General features: G+C 37.2%; 1 protein-coding gene across 1 annotated transcript in view; it reads left to right on the top strand.

Moving 5' to 3' along the window:
- The window catches only part of LOC124308425 (dynein axonemal heavy chain 2), a 618,723-nt gene that overhangs the window by 283,182 nt on the left and 319,327 nt on the right, over positions 1 to 16,214 (top strand). The window contains exon 16 of the mRNA XM_046771133.1: positions 12,164 to 12,301. Coding sequence (XP_046627089.1) covers positions 12,164 to 12,301 — 138 coding nt within the window. The remainder of the gene's footprint in view (positions 1 to 12,163; positions 12,302 to 16,214) is intronic.

Raw genomic sequence — 16,214 nt, 5'->3', positions numbered from 1 at the left:
CATAAGTTACATGAAAAATGTATTCACGTTTTTAAAGTTATCACGATTTATCGTTAGAGCATGGATAATATGAAATGCAAAATGTGTTCATACTCTCATTTCATCGGCTACTATCACCGAAGAATCAACATCAATTTCCTGTGTATAGATTATTGCAACAGTTCTCATGCAGTATTTCGACCGTGAACATTCGTTTGGTCTGCTTCTTTCACATATCATTTTACGTGATATAAAGCAAAGATTTGTGAGATATAAGCCTCGTAAGCTACGTCAGTCTTGAAAAAAAAAAAATTCAAACCTGTGTATAGTACTTTCAGTAATTTTTTAAGTATTCTCATCTCCAGGATAGTGATTTTTAATGAAAAATGAAAGATGATATTGGAAAAAGCGTTAGTAATCGAAAGAAGTTCAAAGAGTATGTCTGGATAACTAAGACACAAGTGCAACCACAGCTTTCCACTTGCTGATGAATACAAATAACCAAAATTTCTCGCTAAATATTGGCCTTTGACCAACGACGTAAAATATCACTATCAGACTAGTGGACACCTTCCTGCAATTGCATGGCAATTCATGTCTGGCAATACAACTCATGTGTTGTCGCTCGACGGAACAAGTATTTTTTTCGAATATTTATTTGATATCGCATGAAGAACAGCGTCTTTGACTGTTTTGTATCAGTGGTTTATAAGCTTCAATAAAATTAAAAATGACAGACACATTGCGCAATCGATGAAAACTGACTGACGAAGAGATTCCGCTGGCTGTAATCTACGGATTTGCACAAGACTTCGCAGATTAAAAGAGTAATGAAAGTAAACGCACACGTATTCCTGCTTATTCATAGGCACTCTATCGGTACTGAGAAAATGATTTATAAGGTTTCGACGCCACTTCATCAGTCCGCCCGTGCTTTGTGTTCAAGCGGATCGGAGGTGCAGTGGCTAGCGTTACGGTTTCGAGATTTTGCGCTTCATGTTCAAATCCCGACAAATTTTTTTTTCTCATTGTCAAAGCATGCTTCACGAATGTTCTTTATGTTATTAATATTATTCTTGGATATGAAGGTTCTAAACATATAACACTTTTATTGTGTTAACGTTTCAGCCCGGATGGGGGCCCTCCTCAGATCCATTTTATTTCAGAACATCTGTAACGAACAGAAAATTTTATAATAATGTACAACGTTAGTTATCACAAAATTAAATGTGAAAAGTTTAGGTGATAAGAAGGAATGTTTGTGCTAATACACATCAGAGAAATCACCTGATGATAAAATGACACTTTCAAAGAACGAAGAAAAAGAACCAACTAGTATAATAATGAATGCGCGTTAGAATAAATGAATAATACTCATAAAGTTCATTTTTAAAAACACAACAACAGCGATGCGAAACTCCCAAGCATTCCTCCTGGTTGGTAATTGAATAAAAACACACAACGACAGTTTTTTTTGGTTTAGAGAATACAACACTTTTGTTCATGTGGAACGTCCAGTATGTAGTGGGAGGAGACAAATATCAGTCATCATCAGAGCAAGCACAGAGTCCACGGGTTAAATAAGAATCAGAAAATGTTGAGAAGGTAAAATCGAGAGCAAGCTCAGTCGGTAATAGATAGTTACGTTGGGTGTATCACAGAGGTGTAAATAGAACTCAGATGTTCGATATCTTGTCTTCGATTGATAGAATTGGGATGTGCAACAATATTGCACATTTCTAACAATAACCTATTGTAATACAATAAAATGCTGGCTTGAGAATAATTGAATGAATGATCAAAATCGATAGCTTGCCTAGTCAGTGCAGTATGATTATCCTCATGCTTATGGATATTGCGTTTATGTTCAGTTATCCTAGTGTGTAGTTGCCTACTAGTTTGACCTATGTAGGACATGTTGCATTAGTTGCAAGGCATCTTATAGACTACACAAGAACGCATACACGGGGGTAGTGGATCCTTACCAGAGTCAAACATAGAGGATAGATCATGTGCGCTTTTTCACACAAATTGAATCTTATACTTAGAGAATATTCTGTTGAGAGACTTAAACAAGCCCGCAACGTATGGGATGCAAACAAAGTTTTTTTGATTAACTTGTGCACCAGATGCATTATTGTTGTTGTTAGAACTGATCGACGACAAAATGGAATTGCAATTAACCTGTATATGTTTGTTGAGCAGAGAAGTTGGATAGTTGTTTTTCCGTGGTACCTGATGAATCAAGGACATATTTTTGTTATGAAATTACATACTTGAGAGTCGGATCGCTCTGTCAACCAAGCAATGAATCGTTCCAATTTTGTAAGATCTGGGATGGTGAGAATGGAAATTTAAATACCTTTGTGACCAGGTAACCTTATGGAACCAGTCAGTTTTGATGAACTGGTTATCATTAATGATGAGAACATCCAAAAAGCTAATTCGACAATTACACTCTATTTCAGAGGTGAATTGTAATTTCGGATTTGAATTGATTGAACCCAGATAGCATTTCATCTACTTTATCAGAAGACACCGCTGTGATTATGTCATCTACATATCTGAAGTAGAAAGGAGGCTTGAAGTCCAGTTTGTTAAGACAATATTGTTCAAGATCATCCATAACCAAATCCGACAAAATTGGAGAGAGCGGCGAGACCATCTGTACACCATAAGTTTGAGCATAGCTGTTATGATTAAATTTAAAAATGGCAGCCTTAAAACAAATGTGTAAAGCTTTTATGAGTTCATTGAGTGGAACAGGAATCTCATCCACCAACTGATGCCAACGCTACTTCACCGCGTTAATTGCTAAATCTTGTGGAACATTAGTAAACATTGACACAACATCCAGCGAAACCAATACATGATCAGGTGACAAAGGAGGGACAATGTTGTTACCAATTCATTTACTAAGGGAGCGAGCTAGATTGATGGTAGGACTGTCTGTGAAAGAAACTATAATTCTTACCGGTGTATCCGGTTTATGAATTTTAGGTAGCCCGTAGGCTCTAAGTGGTACACAATCAGTTTTTGAAATTTGCCGTCTAAGTTAATCAGAAATGAGTTCACTTTTGGACCAATCCATCGTTAATTTTTGAACTTCCTCTTGAAGGGTACAAGTATGATCAAATCTAACAACTTTGTAGGTGTTGTTGTTAGAGAGTTGATGTAACATTTTTTCCTCATACGTTTGATTATTCATAACAACAGTCGTGTTGTCCTTATCTGCCTTCAAGAAAAGTAAATCCTCGTTATGTGTCTGAAAGATCTTAGTTTCCTTAATCTTATCCAGAATGTTCTTGTCAACATTTATAAGAGAAGGGGTGTTAATAAATTTTTTTAAGGCGTTCACATCCAAGAATAATATTACTCAACAATTCACCCAGGTCAAGAAAAATCGTCTTTGTTCTTTATTTTATTTATAAATACAAAAACGCTATATTTAAATTACAATTCATCATTCTAAAACATTTGTCCGTTATTAGAAATATGCTACAGAGTATTAGGTTTGAAAATAATTGGAAATAAGAAATGTATAATAGCTATTAGCTTAATTTTTGTGTTTATTATTACATTATTACAATTCAAGAGGATCCGGTGCATTCCTCGGGCTGATGCCTATTATAAAAATATTTGAAACATAAAAACTCTGCGCACCACGAGCAAAGAACGAAGGCACTTTTGCTATAGTCACATTTCTCGGTGTGAATGTTGTCTTATATTACAAGTAGACGTGACGTGATTGAAATATACAACTTAATTGACAATCTTTTGCAGGCGCCAGTATTGAGAAAATGATTCAGTATGCACAGTTTGCCGTAAAATTATCATCTAAACGCAAAATTTTTAGTATTTTTCAACGACGCTGCTTTTCCAGAAAACATTAGCACCGAGAAATGTGACTGCGGCAAAAGTGCCTTCGAGCGTTGCTCGTGATGTACAGAATGCTTGGATTTCGAATGTTTTTATGAAAGGTATCGCCCCGAGAAATGCACCGGATCCTATTGAATGGTAATAACGTAACAATAAGCACAAAAATTAATCTACTTACTATTATACATTTTTTATTTCCAATTAGTTTCAAACCTAATACCCTGTAGCGTATTTCCGATTAAAGGACTATTGCTTTGGAATGATGAATTGTAATTTAAATAAAGCATTTTTGTTTTCATGAATAAAATGAAGAACAATCCTGAAGCATACTTTGCCAACCAAATGAAAACAAAATCTCGTCACGACTAAACACCAGGCGTAAAATTTTGAAGCCGTAACGTTAGCTACTGCACCATCGATCCGCTTGAGCACGAAGCACGCGAGCAGACTCACGAGCAGCGTTAAGACTTTGACAGTCAGTTTCTCGAAAAGGTCGATTGTCTATAGATGAGTTGAAATGCGTATTTATTTATTTTTTTACTCTTTTATTCTGCGAAGTTCGTGCAAGCCCATGGGTTACAATTAGCGGGCTTTCCTTGTGAATCATTCATAAGACCTAATTGATGACTTGGAACGAACTGGATATAAATGAGTGCCTGATTAGAATTTTCTAATATGATGACATCTAAATCAAATGTTTACAGAAATGTATCAATAGAATGAATATCCGCAAAACAATGTCACAGTGTTAGAAGAATTAGACGTAGCAGGTTTACAAAAATATATTTTGTGTACTCATATACACATTGCACCACAAATAAATATAACTTCTTTGCGATGAAGAGTTCATACGTAGATACCGTAAGCAAAAATTAAAAAAACTACTCCCTAACTTCAAAATTGAACTCTAGCCATGCATTTTTAAGGCCAAGTGATTTCATGTTAACGTGATGTGGAACTTAAATATATCCGTTTTGAATTAAACTTATTAACAGCAACTCATTAGGAAGAATCACTAAGCCAGTGGCCACGACTAGTTGCAATTTTGTACTCCAATGTTTCTCTATTCCAAAGAAAATGAAAATTAGGGAAAAAAAAATTACAAATAGCATATAGTATAATTATTATTTTACCGATTATATTCGGTAGCTCTAATGCGATATAACTTCATAACGTTGAGATCTTGTCATGGTAGATTACGGGTGGGAGATAACGGGCGGATGGAAGGATGAAGGGGCTGACCCACTCACCTAATAAATTTCACAATGACTAAATCACATAATATGAAGCTTAGCTGATTAACAAAGGATAAAACTGAAATAATGAACCATAACGTGATATATGTGTGGAATAGGCTATCTTGCACAATACCCATCCTAATGCAGTTATGCTGTTCCGTGATTTTAGTATAAAAGAATCGATAATCACAGGAAAGTGCTGGTCTACTCGTGCCTTCTCGCCCCTTTGCCATGCAGACCAATGCCATCTGGTTACGTGTTTCACATAATTTCACTAACATCAGACAGTTGGCATGATTTTTGGGCGTACAACTTAAATTTGAAAAAATGTATTATCACTTTTGTAGTTGCCGAACGGATCTTGTACCGCGGAAAAATTGACATATACGTGAAATGAGATGAAATGTGTATAACTTGAGATAGTTTCTTATTATTTTAGTGTTAACCTTGAAAGAAAAATTGATATGGTTTCTTGAATGGGTTTTTGTTTTGGAACAACATTTGAAAAACCAATTCCGTAGATTACAAGAAAGGAATTGGAAAAATGCATTAAAGATTATTACTTTCCAATGTGTGCTAAACCGTATGCTGAATGAAAAACTTTATCTTTCATGTGTTGTATCAAAATCTAGATAGAGTTTCTTGGAAGTGATATTGATAATAGTTACCGATAAAAAAAAAACTTCATGAAAGCGATGGTTTTTCGAGCCAGTGACTAAAAATATTGATATAGAGTTAGAAGGAGACTTCGGTGAAATTTACGTAAAAAATGACCGAAAAATTGATTTTTGGTTTTTCACGGAAAAACATTCTTTAAATTGACCCTCACCTGGAAAAAATTTGATATTGCTAAAATATTTTTATTGACGTGTTTTTTTTTTGGCCCGATAAAGAAATTCTTTAACTTTTGACCGTCATAATGGGTCCGCTTTGGAAATTTTTCAAAATCCGACAAAAAACGTTCGATTAACCATTTCTGTCGAAGTTCGTTGATCCGTTCCATGATTTTTTGAAAATAAAAGAGCGCAAAGTTAATGAGCTGCCTGTACGCCGTCATTGGTCGGTAAGAGTGCGAATAACTCTCGTACTAATTATTTTGACATATAATCTAACCATCTAGGCATGAAAATTTCTATGGTTTGGCAGTTGTTCTCCGCAAATGTGTTTGCCATACTATTTTCGAACGATAGATTTGACGAACTGTGACAAATTTTTCTTGTGGTTCGAACTACTCCGACGGAAATTTTGAAGAGATCTGCATCTTAAAATAAATTGAATCAGCACTCGCCTGTCATCAAATGCTACAGCTGCTGTTATCGAATGGGTGAAAATTACACGAGCCCACGAACCAATGACACTTCAACAAGGCCACCCTTCGAAATAAACAGGCGAGCAGTTGATGGAATGATCGGCGTTGGACTAGGGCACTCAAGCATGGGAAAATTCTGTACCGTAATGGGCATGAAAGGTACGAGCGTCAGTAGCTTCAAAAGTCATGCGGACCAGTTGACTGTGGAGACAGAAGTTGAAAGCGAGAGTTTTAGAGAAAGCTGGAAAAACTATTAGAAGAGCCCATAAAGTAATAGATCCTTCAATGGAAAGTAGGGTACTACTTGACGTCTCAGTATCTTACGACGGTACATGGCACAAACGAGGCCTTACATCGTTAGACGGAGTAGGTATAATCATCGACATCCTTACTGGACTGGCCATCGATTACCAGGTACTCTCAAAGTACCTCCAAGTATCTGTCGTTGTCACAACCCAACTGAATATTACTTTGCCTGATTTTGCAGTGTGGCAAGGTGGTCACAAATTAGAGTGCAATAAAAACTACAGCGGATTCTCTGGCATTATAGAAACGAAGGCAGTAGAGTATTTGTGGGACAGACTATTCTATCCGACGAAGACACAAATACATTTAGTCATTCAGCGATTATCGCCCCATACGGAGACGATGTTCCCCTCACAAAGAAGAAGTGTGTGAATCACATCGTGGATCAAATGGGCACCGGACTCTGGAAGCTCGTGAAAGACAGGAAAGTGGATGGAGTAACACTGGGGGATGCGATACAAGCACACTCAAGGAGGCGACCATTTTATCCTTGACTAATTACTACAGAAATGCCATTGTAAAAATATTCCTCACATACCATTTACGTAACGAGCAATAGATGCAAGGATTAGCCACTGCGTGTCAATCGACCGGAATTCTCATCACGAGCAATGCCTCACTGGACCAGACTCGTGGTGTTTCTACAACAGAAGTGTGGTCAAGGGAGAAGAGCCGGAAAGCCATGAAAAGATGTGGCCAAAGCTCAATCCGCGAGTAGTCGAAAAACTCAAGCCTCTGTACGAACGCCTGTCGACCAATGATCTACTAGCCCGTTGTGCCCGAGGTGCGATACAGAATGCTAACGGAAGCTTGCACTCCCTGATCTGGTGAAAAATCTCGAAAGAGACATTCATCTCCAAAAAGAGAATATGATTAGCAGTAGCAACCGTAGTTGCTGAGTTCAACATTGGAGTGCTCCATGCTCAAAAGGCAACGATTTGAGTGAGGTCTGAGAAGGTGGCAGATATTGCAAAAAAGATGAGCCAGCAACGAGATGCCAGGCGAAAGCGTAAACCAGAATGGAAAGCAACGACGGAGTCCCAGAAAGCCGCACGAACAGTGAAAATTAAAAAAACCGCTGCGGGAAGGCTGAAACAGAAGCTGAAGGGACAACGTATGGTGCCGGGGAATTCCAACGGTTTCTTCACGGGACTAATTTGTAAGCACTCAGCTCCAAAGTTGAATTCAGGTGCGTTTTTGTATAGTAAACTCATGCAGAGCCTAGATAAATATTAGTTGATGGTTTTCATTTACTCAATATATTATTGAAATATTTGTCTAGCCCCAATAATCATTCCACGATAAAATTATTGGATTTTTATTTTGCCGTTATGTGCCGGAGTGAGCTAATTGAAAATTGATGGATTTTGCAAGAAGTAACGGAGTAAGAAGAGGGTTGTAACATTGTTTTTAGGAATATATCTATATATATATCTAATTTTTGTTACTCCATATTTGAATTCTCTAAACCTGAATCACACGGGTAAAATGAAAGACTGTATAGAATTTATTTATATGACCCTTTCGAGCTTCAAATCATTTTTATAGCTTAACATTATATCGGCATTCATCCGGTCATTCCTTCAATCGTTTATTCACATGGAAATATCAATCATCAGATCTAAAAAAAATGCGTGTACAGTTAAAATTGTATGTACGAATCGTTGCTATTCTAGTTTAATCGCACATGTTCATATATCTCGTCTTTCGTCACTTTAAATTGACTTTGCTGTTTTTTGTTTACATAAGTAAATCGCTTTCTACTTTTATTATATTTAAGTTGAAATACCTTTTGCTGGCTGCAACTTATCAGAATGAAGCTTGCGATAGTTTGGTTGATAATATTCCTGAAGTATTTTATGTTTTCGACGAGTGCTAAGATTTGTTTAAATATACCACTTTACATTTTATTTGATGATTATTCTGATACTTTTTCACACGCACTTTATGTTACAACATTGTTATAGCTCTTATCTGCTTTAAAATTTAACAAGACTTTGTACTGAGGAACAATTTACTACGTCATGCTTCTTAAAGATCTTGACAGGGAGAGAGAGTTTTCAAGGAGACTGGTGTAATTGGTATAGGCACCTGCTACGTGACCAGACACTATTTCTGTTATTCTGACTCTAGACGAGAATATATAAATCTTTACACGGTTGACCTCAGAACCGACACGCAGAAGCCGATCGGATACAAACTCGCACCGAGGAATGGAATTGAAGATCAATCAAAACAGCGATAGGCACTGACGACCGACACATGATTTATTAATATTATTATTTACATTTTGACATGAATTTTGAACTCAATTCAAATAAATGGAATTAAAAAAAAAATACTGAATAATAAATTTTTTTCCTCCTGGCCCAATTTTACATGGTTCAAGTCAACGTTAAAGTCAACTAACAATAAATCAAACTGGCTTATTTCTACATTGAATAACTCATTCTGTACATACTTCATATTTACTTCATGGAAGGTCATTCAATCGCGTTTATTTCAGAACTATGTTTCCAGGTATTCAGAAAATTCTTAGCACATTAGGTTTCATCCAATTATTTTGCCCTTTGGCAGATATATTCTTAGGCATATTGTCTTGAAATTCTTGCAAGGAATTTTAGTTGAGGTGAACATAAGTCATTTCCCAGCCTATAATATACCAAAAATTGTAGCAAAAAAAAATTCAAACTGTTGAATAACAATTCTCTTCAACAATTTTCAGTATTTGGCATTAAATATAGCCATAAAAAATTTCAACCTTCTATGATGAGACCTAATGCGCAAGGGATGTTTCGAAGAAATCTTGGAAAAAATGCATAACCTTGGAATTACTTGACCTATTGAGCTGAATTTTGGATCAGATTCTAGTTTTCGAATTGTTCATAAATGGTGAAAATTTCAATGAAATTGATCCAAAAATACGGGACATTTTATTCACCGAAATCTTCCTTTAATATCTGGCCAAGCGTTTCGATTTTTTATGTGAATAAAGTTGTCTCTGGTTCCAAGTCAAACGATGTGGGGATACTTTTGGCCAGTGATATCCTGCCTCGAAAATATCACTTTTCCTATTGGTACAATTTTTATCTGTAAGGGATTCATTTTTTTAAAGGATATCGTTTATACCGGAGTTCAGTTCAATTTTATAATAAATGATTAATTGATGATAATTCAGAAGTATTGTACAGTATTGGGTGTGAAAGGTGTGGAAAACTGACTAAATATAAAGATTATTCATTGATCCTTCGAAATCTACGATGTTCACATGAGCTCAAGTATAATGCGTGGGTTAAAAAAAGATTTCTATATAACGATAAAAAATAATGTTAGCCTAAGAATATCAACGAAAAGGTGTATAAATATGGAAGCCCAATAGGGTACACATATGAAATTACGATGTATGTATAAATTGTAAAGTCACAGTAGACATGTACATACATAGAAATGTCAAAAAAATTTGGATGTATAAATAAAAGCCTTATAAAAACTAATTCAATGTACTGAGCGTGTGTAAGTTGACAAAAGTAATACAGAGAAATAGAGTCAAATGTCGATGGAAAACGTGGTTTCTTAGTAAAAATCAATGCGTAAAGATGAAAAAAAAGACAAGAACCAAGTAATAGTATAACAACACGGAACAATATAAATCTACAGGAGCCCCGCAGTGTTGTGCGTGGCCTGGTCCGTCTTCTTCCATTGTCGTTCACATGAAAATTTCCGTTTACGGTGAATGCGCAGCCGTTAGCAATAGAGAATTGGTAACTTTTACTGACAATGAGGAGTGTAGGCTGCTGATGTGTGCCACTTGTGACCGACTGACTGCTGTCCAGGATGATCGGCGAACCCCGCCATCTCCAGACACGCACGGATCATCTTTCACTTAGGTGTGTGGCAATCTCGCATCAGGCTTACATTGTTGGGCCATCTTATATTCCTCACAGCACGTGAGGTGAATGTGAGAAATTAATCATCATTTGTTGGGAATAAATATTAGGACATGAAGCAATTGTTTCGAAAAAATAATCAAAATTCATTTGCGTGATTGAAATATGTATTATACATGATGAATGGTGAACTAAAAAATATACTTTGCAGAAGAAATTACAGAACTTGATAGATGTTATAATGGAAGTAATTCACAGACGATATGTATTGATCAAGAAATGGTGCCGGAACTTTGAATAGTGACAGTTATGATTCACTGAGTAGATGCAGTTACAAAAAAAGGACAAAAATTAAAAATACGAAGACACATATGAGATCAGAAGGATACTATAAAGACTGTGGGATACCACTAGTAGCAAACAAGTGGTCGCTCAGGATACTATGGATTATTTGTGACAAATGTGCAGTAAGTCACGTTTTCAGTTTAGTGCAAAATTGGTCGCGAAAAATATTTTAGCGATAAGACATCAACATAGTAGCATCACTATGGACTTTATGGTAAATTACTGGTGATTTACCAGTATATTATTAACTATAAGAAGAATATTCCAGTATGTTTGCAAAGTTTCGCAAATTCAGATACAGCTGAAGTCCATTTTGTCGGTGACGCATCTAGTCATCGGAGAGCTAATCTATGAGGTTTGGAGAGTGTGTCTCATAGGTTAAATGTTACAAAACTACGCCAACGTAAAATATTGCCCCTCATCCTTAAAGTGAGGCATGAAAGAAGTGGACAAGTCAAGAATTTTGACATCGAATTGCTGCCTGAAAATTGTTGGAATGGCTCTTAATATTTATATATGCTTCAGCAGGATCCCAGTTTCTATACTTTAGTCAATTGACCTAAATTTTCCACAGCATTTTAACGCTTTTTGTTGGTTTAATTCTGCAATATTTATGTATCTTATATGTTGAAACGTATAATTTTTTTGAAAAACTGGTGAATTCGAAAAATTAACGACGGAGCCAGGAATCGAACCTGGTATCTAGCGATGCTTTACCGGAGCCTTACTCCACTAGACCACCTAGCCGCCCTGACTCTGATGTCGTTAATTCCTCTCATCACCAGTAAGTTCAAATTTGTTTTCTTGTGCTGCGATAGTATCAAGAAGATAGTATCAAGAAAACAAATTTGAACTTACTGGTGATGAGAGGAATTAACGACATCAGAGTCAGGGCGGCTAGGTGGTCTAGTGGAGTAAGGCTCCGGTAAAGCATCGCTAGATACCAGGTTCGATTCCTGGCTCCGTCGTTAATTTTTCGAATTCACCAGTTTTTCAAAAAAATTATACGTTTCAACAAATGAAAATTGCCTCGTGATTAATATTAATATTGATGATGCATATCCGCATTTCAATATTAGACAGTCATTGACTGTCTTACGTGCTTCGCATCAAGAAGCGTAAGATTCCAAAATGTAAACACACTTACAGACATTCTTACAAGTTGTGTCTCGAAGAGGAAGAACACTTTCTATATTCACACATATCTTATATGTTTATAGGTGTTTACTTTGTACACGTTAGCTCAACAACAACTCAGTAAACAATTTCATTATGATTTTGGCCTGCGAGGAATAGTGACGCTAACTCGTTATGCTGGAAAAAAAAGAAGATTGTATCCAAATCTCCCCGATGAAGAGGTTTGTATTACAGCATGGATAAAATATATAAAAATGCAATTTAATAACATGTTACTGTAAAAATTTTATTACCCTAGCTAAAGTACATTGTAAGGCATCTACCTTCTCAGTGTTTACTAATTGCAGCATACTATGCTTATAGGATAGGACAGGGTTAAGTAGACAGCCTGAACTTTATATTCTAGAAAAATTGTATATCGCGTGATAAATTTGACAATTGAGCTTCATCTGAACGGGTATAGCTTGTGACACGAAATGTGAAGCAATATGCGAGCACTTTCATGACGTAAATCAGATATCGCCTGTCCGCACTCTAACGCACGCCAGTTTAGCAACAACTGTGTGAAAAATTAGATTTGGAAAGCACGAAAGATGCTAGTTGCAGCGAGTAAAATTAGAGTCAGGTAACTCATGGTAGTAGATAGGGTGTATCAGGTCTGGTTCACAACGGTGGCGTACCGAAAAAGTCAATTCTAGTTCCTACCTTACCGAAAATTTATTTAAAACCTGTTACGGGGTAAGAATTCCAGCTTTGAAAAGTGCCCTGTATTGCCGGTACGATTTTCACCGATGGGGCGAACAATTGATTGTGAGATTTTTCAATTTTTGCTGTCAGACTGATAGACATTTCACCGATAGCGAATTCGATGATCAGATTTTTTTAATTTTAGACGAATAAAAATTTTTTTTTTTTTGTACTGCTAGTACGATAATGAGATTTTTTTGACTATGGAGTGACAGATATTTCCACTGACGGGAGTGTTGCTTGCAGAAGTATCACCATAGGTTTTCACAGGCTGCGCTCCCTTTATCAATTGATCGTTGTTCTATTTCGTCGGTCAATCTCGTACATGGTGTCGATCGATCGGGTCTGCTTTGGTTTTAATGTCTACAGCAAGATTACTATATTTTATTGGGTGAAAGTGGTAGTTGTAGCGGGGATGCATAACGTTAGAACAAAACCATCGGATACTTTGAATATGCCCGTCAAGTCCGACACAAACAACTGTCAGAAGAAAATTAAGAACGAGAAACGTCACGTAAGACATACAGTAGTATAGCAAGGAAAGTTTTGAGTACAAACACCTTCTTTACCGACCGAGCTTCTCCGCGCATCCCGGACGCAAACCCTTGAAGGTTACCCCCACTCTCGTCAGATAAAACGTGATCTGCCGTACCGACTTAAGGTCAAAAACATGCAACCTTATCGACAATTGTATCGGTCGACGGTAAGAATCGCACTGCCTGACCGACGATTCTTATCGGTAAAAGGTCAAAATCGTGCTGTTTCACCGACCGAAGGTCTGGGTCTCTATGTGGTGCACGCCTGCCAACGGTAGATGGCGCAGCAGGGGCGTGAACTTTTTTACTGACCTGGATGTCGGTTACCCGTCCCGCATTCTTTTCCCACGATAGGACTGTTGATGTATAACATCAACCACCCCACATTCCTTTCCCACGTTATCAACCACGCGACATTCCAAAATTAATGGTTCTAAGAATTGTTTTTCACTTACTCGAATGCCGGTTTGATATCAACCACATGACATTCTTTTTGGCTTGTAACTGTCGTGTGAACTCAACGATGAATTTTGAACCGGTTCAGTCAAGACCAGAGTGCAAGGTCGACGGATAGCCGCGGTACATTCAGAGCCATGGATCTGCGGTGTTGGGTTACTATCGCTCTAAGAATGCTAAAAGGTGCGCGCGCATACATAATCATACGTACAGCTGTCCTATAAAAAGGACGCTCATCACTGCAAACGATCATTAAGTCACAACTTGTCAAGTATACGTGAGGAAAAAGCTCAAGAGGGAATCCGCGAAGTGTTTGAGATTGATCGATATTATGGAATCGGCGAACAAGATCTTGGACAAATCATCATCAACAGCAGAAATTCAAAAATGAATAAAATTCGGAAGTCAAAATGTTCGCCTTCTGAACAAAATTTTGCGGAAGGCTTTATCAATTGGAGAAAAGACGAGAATTGTCACAACGATCGGACTCTTGAAAGCGCTCGCGGAAAAATTCATCGTCTTCAGAAAACGGGTAGAGGTACGCGGAAAGAAAGAAGAAGCGATCGACTTCACTGGGAAGATTTGTAATCAGCTTTCGAGGGGAGAATTCGAACTGGATCCATCGTGAATTTGAAGCATAAAGATGTGGAGAGATTTCTAGAAGACGCAAAGGTACTAGCTGTGACAAGACTGAAAAACGCTTTGAAGAAAGACAGGAGCTTAAAAGCCAACGTTATCCAGGCTTGTAAATTTGAAGTTAGAAAAGATGATCGCACGGTGGAAGAGATCAAATTTTTCAATACGAGAAATGAAATCATCCTCCAGACAACGGATATCAACGAATGGTTCATCGAAAACGCGACAGAGCGTTTGTTGAAAAAGGTGGAAGATTTCCAGGAAAAGGATTCAGGCTGGTCGTTAGTTGAAATTATAAATTTTACCGTCAACATCATAACAAGTACGTGCCACTACGAGGCGGTGTCTTCACATACACACCACTACCCAAAGATATTCCAGATAAGAAGGCTGTCGTCAACATCCGTAACTGCGACTCGTAGTGCTTTCTTTGGTCGGTCACCGCAGCTCTGTTCCCAGCCGACAACAACAATCCCAGTAAAATCACTTCATATCCGTACTTCAGCTCAGTGCTACAATACAAAGGTTTGCTTTTTCCAATGTCTTTGGACCAGATTCCAAAATTTGAGAAACTTAACAAACTTTCAATCAACATTTGTGGTATAGATAGTACGGAAAAACAAAAGTGCAGTGAAATTGTACCCATTCATTTGAGCCGAAACAAGTCTGACAAACCTGTAATTCATCTTTTAGCGATAGACACTGAAATCACTGACGATGACGATGATAATGATAAGGATAATTATGAAAAAAAAGGATCTTTCATTTTACTTGTATTTGAAATCTGTCTCGATTAACAAGTTCTTAAATTTCTAAACGTAATGGTCGTACTTGGTTGTGCGATAGAAGTTTGACTCACTTTCAATCTGCAAGATGTTTGACAAAGCACAATGTGGATTGCATGAATTTGAACAAGACCAAAGTTATTCTACCTAGAGAGGAGGAAAAGATACTGATATTCAAAAATTTCAAGCACAAAGAAACCGTTCCATTCTGCATTCACGCAGATATAGAATGTTTACTGGAACCTACGCTCGAGAAGGTGGGTACAAGAACAATTTATCAGAAGCATTTTCCGTATAGTATAGCTTACTATATACATTGTGCGTTTGAAGAGACTTGCATTGAATGGTTTGTGAATGAGTTAGCGGAATTGGCACATTCGTTAAAAGTTTGTTTCAAAACTTTTGTACCGATCGAACCGCTCAATTTCAATCAAATCAACGAATTTTATTTAACAACAGTGTGTCACATTTGTGAAAAACCGTTCACACCCACTGACGTGAAACATCGTGATCACTGCCATTTCACGGGAGAGCACCGTGGTGCTGCTCTTCGAGGTTGCAATCTAAATTACCAAAATTCGCACACTATCCAAGTGATATTCCACAATCTGTTGGGTTACGATTCGCATTTTCTGATCAAAGCACTGGCTACATCGTTCAAAGGCACAATTGAGCTTCGACCCGTAAACAAAAAAAGTACATTTCCTTTACAAAATATGACAAGGGGACAGATATGAAGTTTAAATTAGTAGATTCGTACCGTTTCATGCCCAGTAGTCTTGAGAAATTAACAACGTATATCGGTGATGATCAGAAATCAATCACAAGGAAATTTTATCGTAGCTCAGATAAATTTCAGTTATTGACCAGAAAAGGAGTATTCCCGTACGAATACATGGACAGTTGGGAGAAGCTCGAGGACAGACGGCTACCATCCAAACAACAATTTGACTCAAAATTAAATGATCGGGATA

Source organism: Neodiprion virginianus, chromosome 7 (assembly GCF_021901495.1).
Source record: "Neodiprion virginianus isolate iyNeoVirg1 chromosome 7, iyNeoVirg1.1, whole genome shotgun sequence".
NCBI lineage: Eukaryota > Metazoa > Arthropoda > Insecta > Hymenoptera > Diprionidae > Neodiprion > Neodiprion virginianus.
Note: the sequence above shows the minus strand (reverse complement) of the source record. Positions and strands in the feature narration are given on the sequence as shown.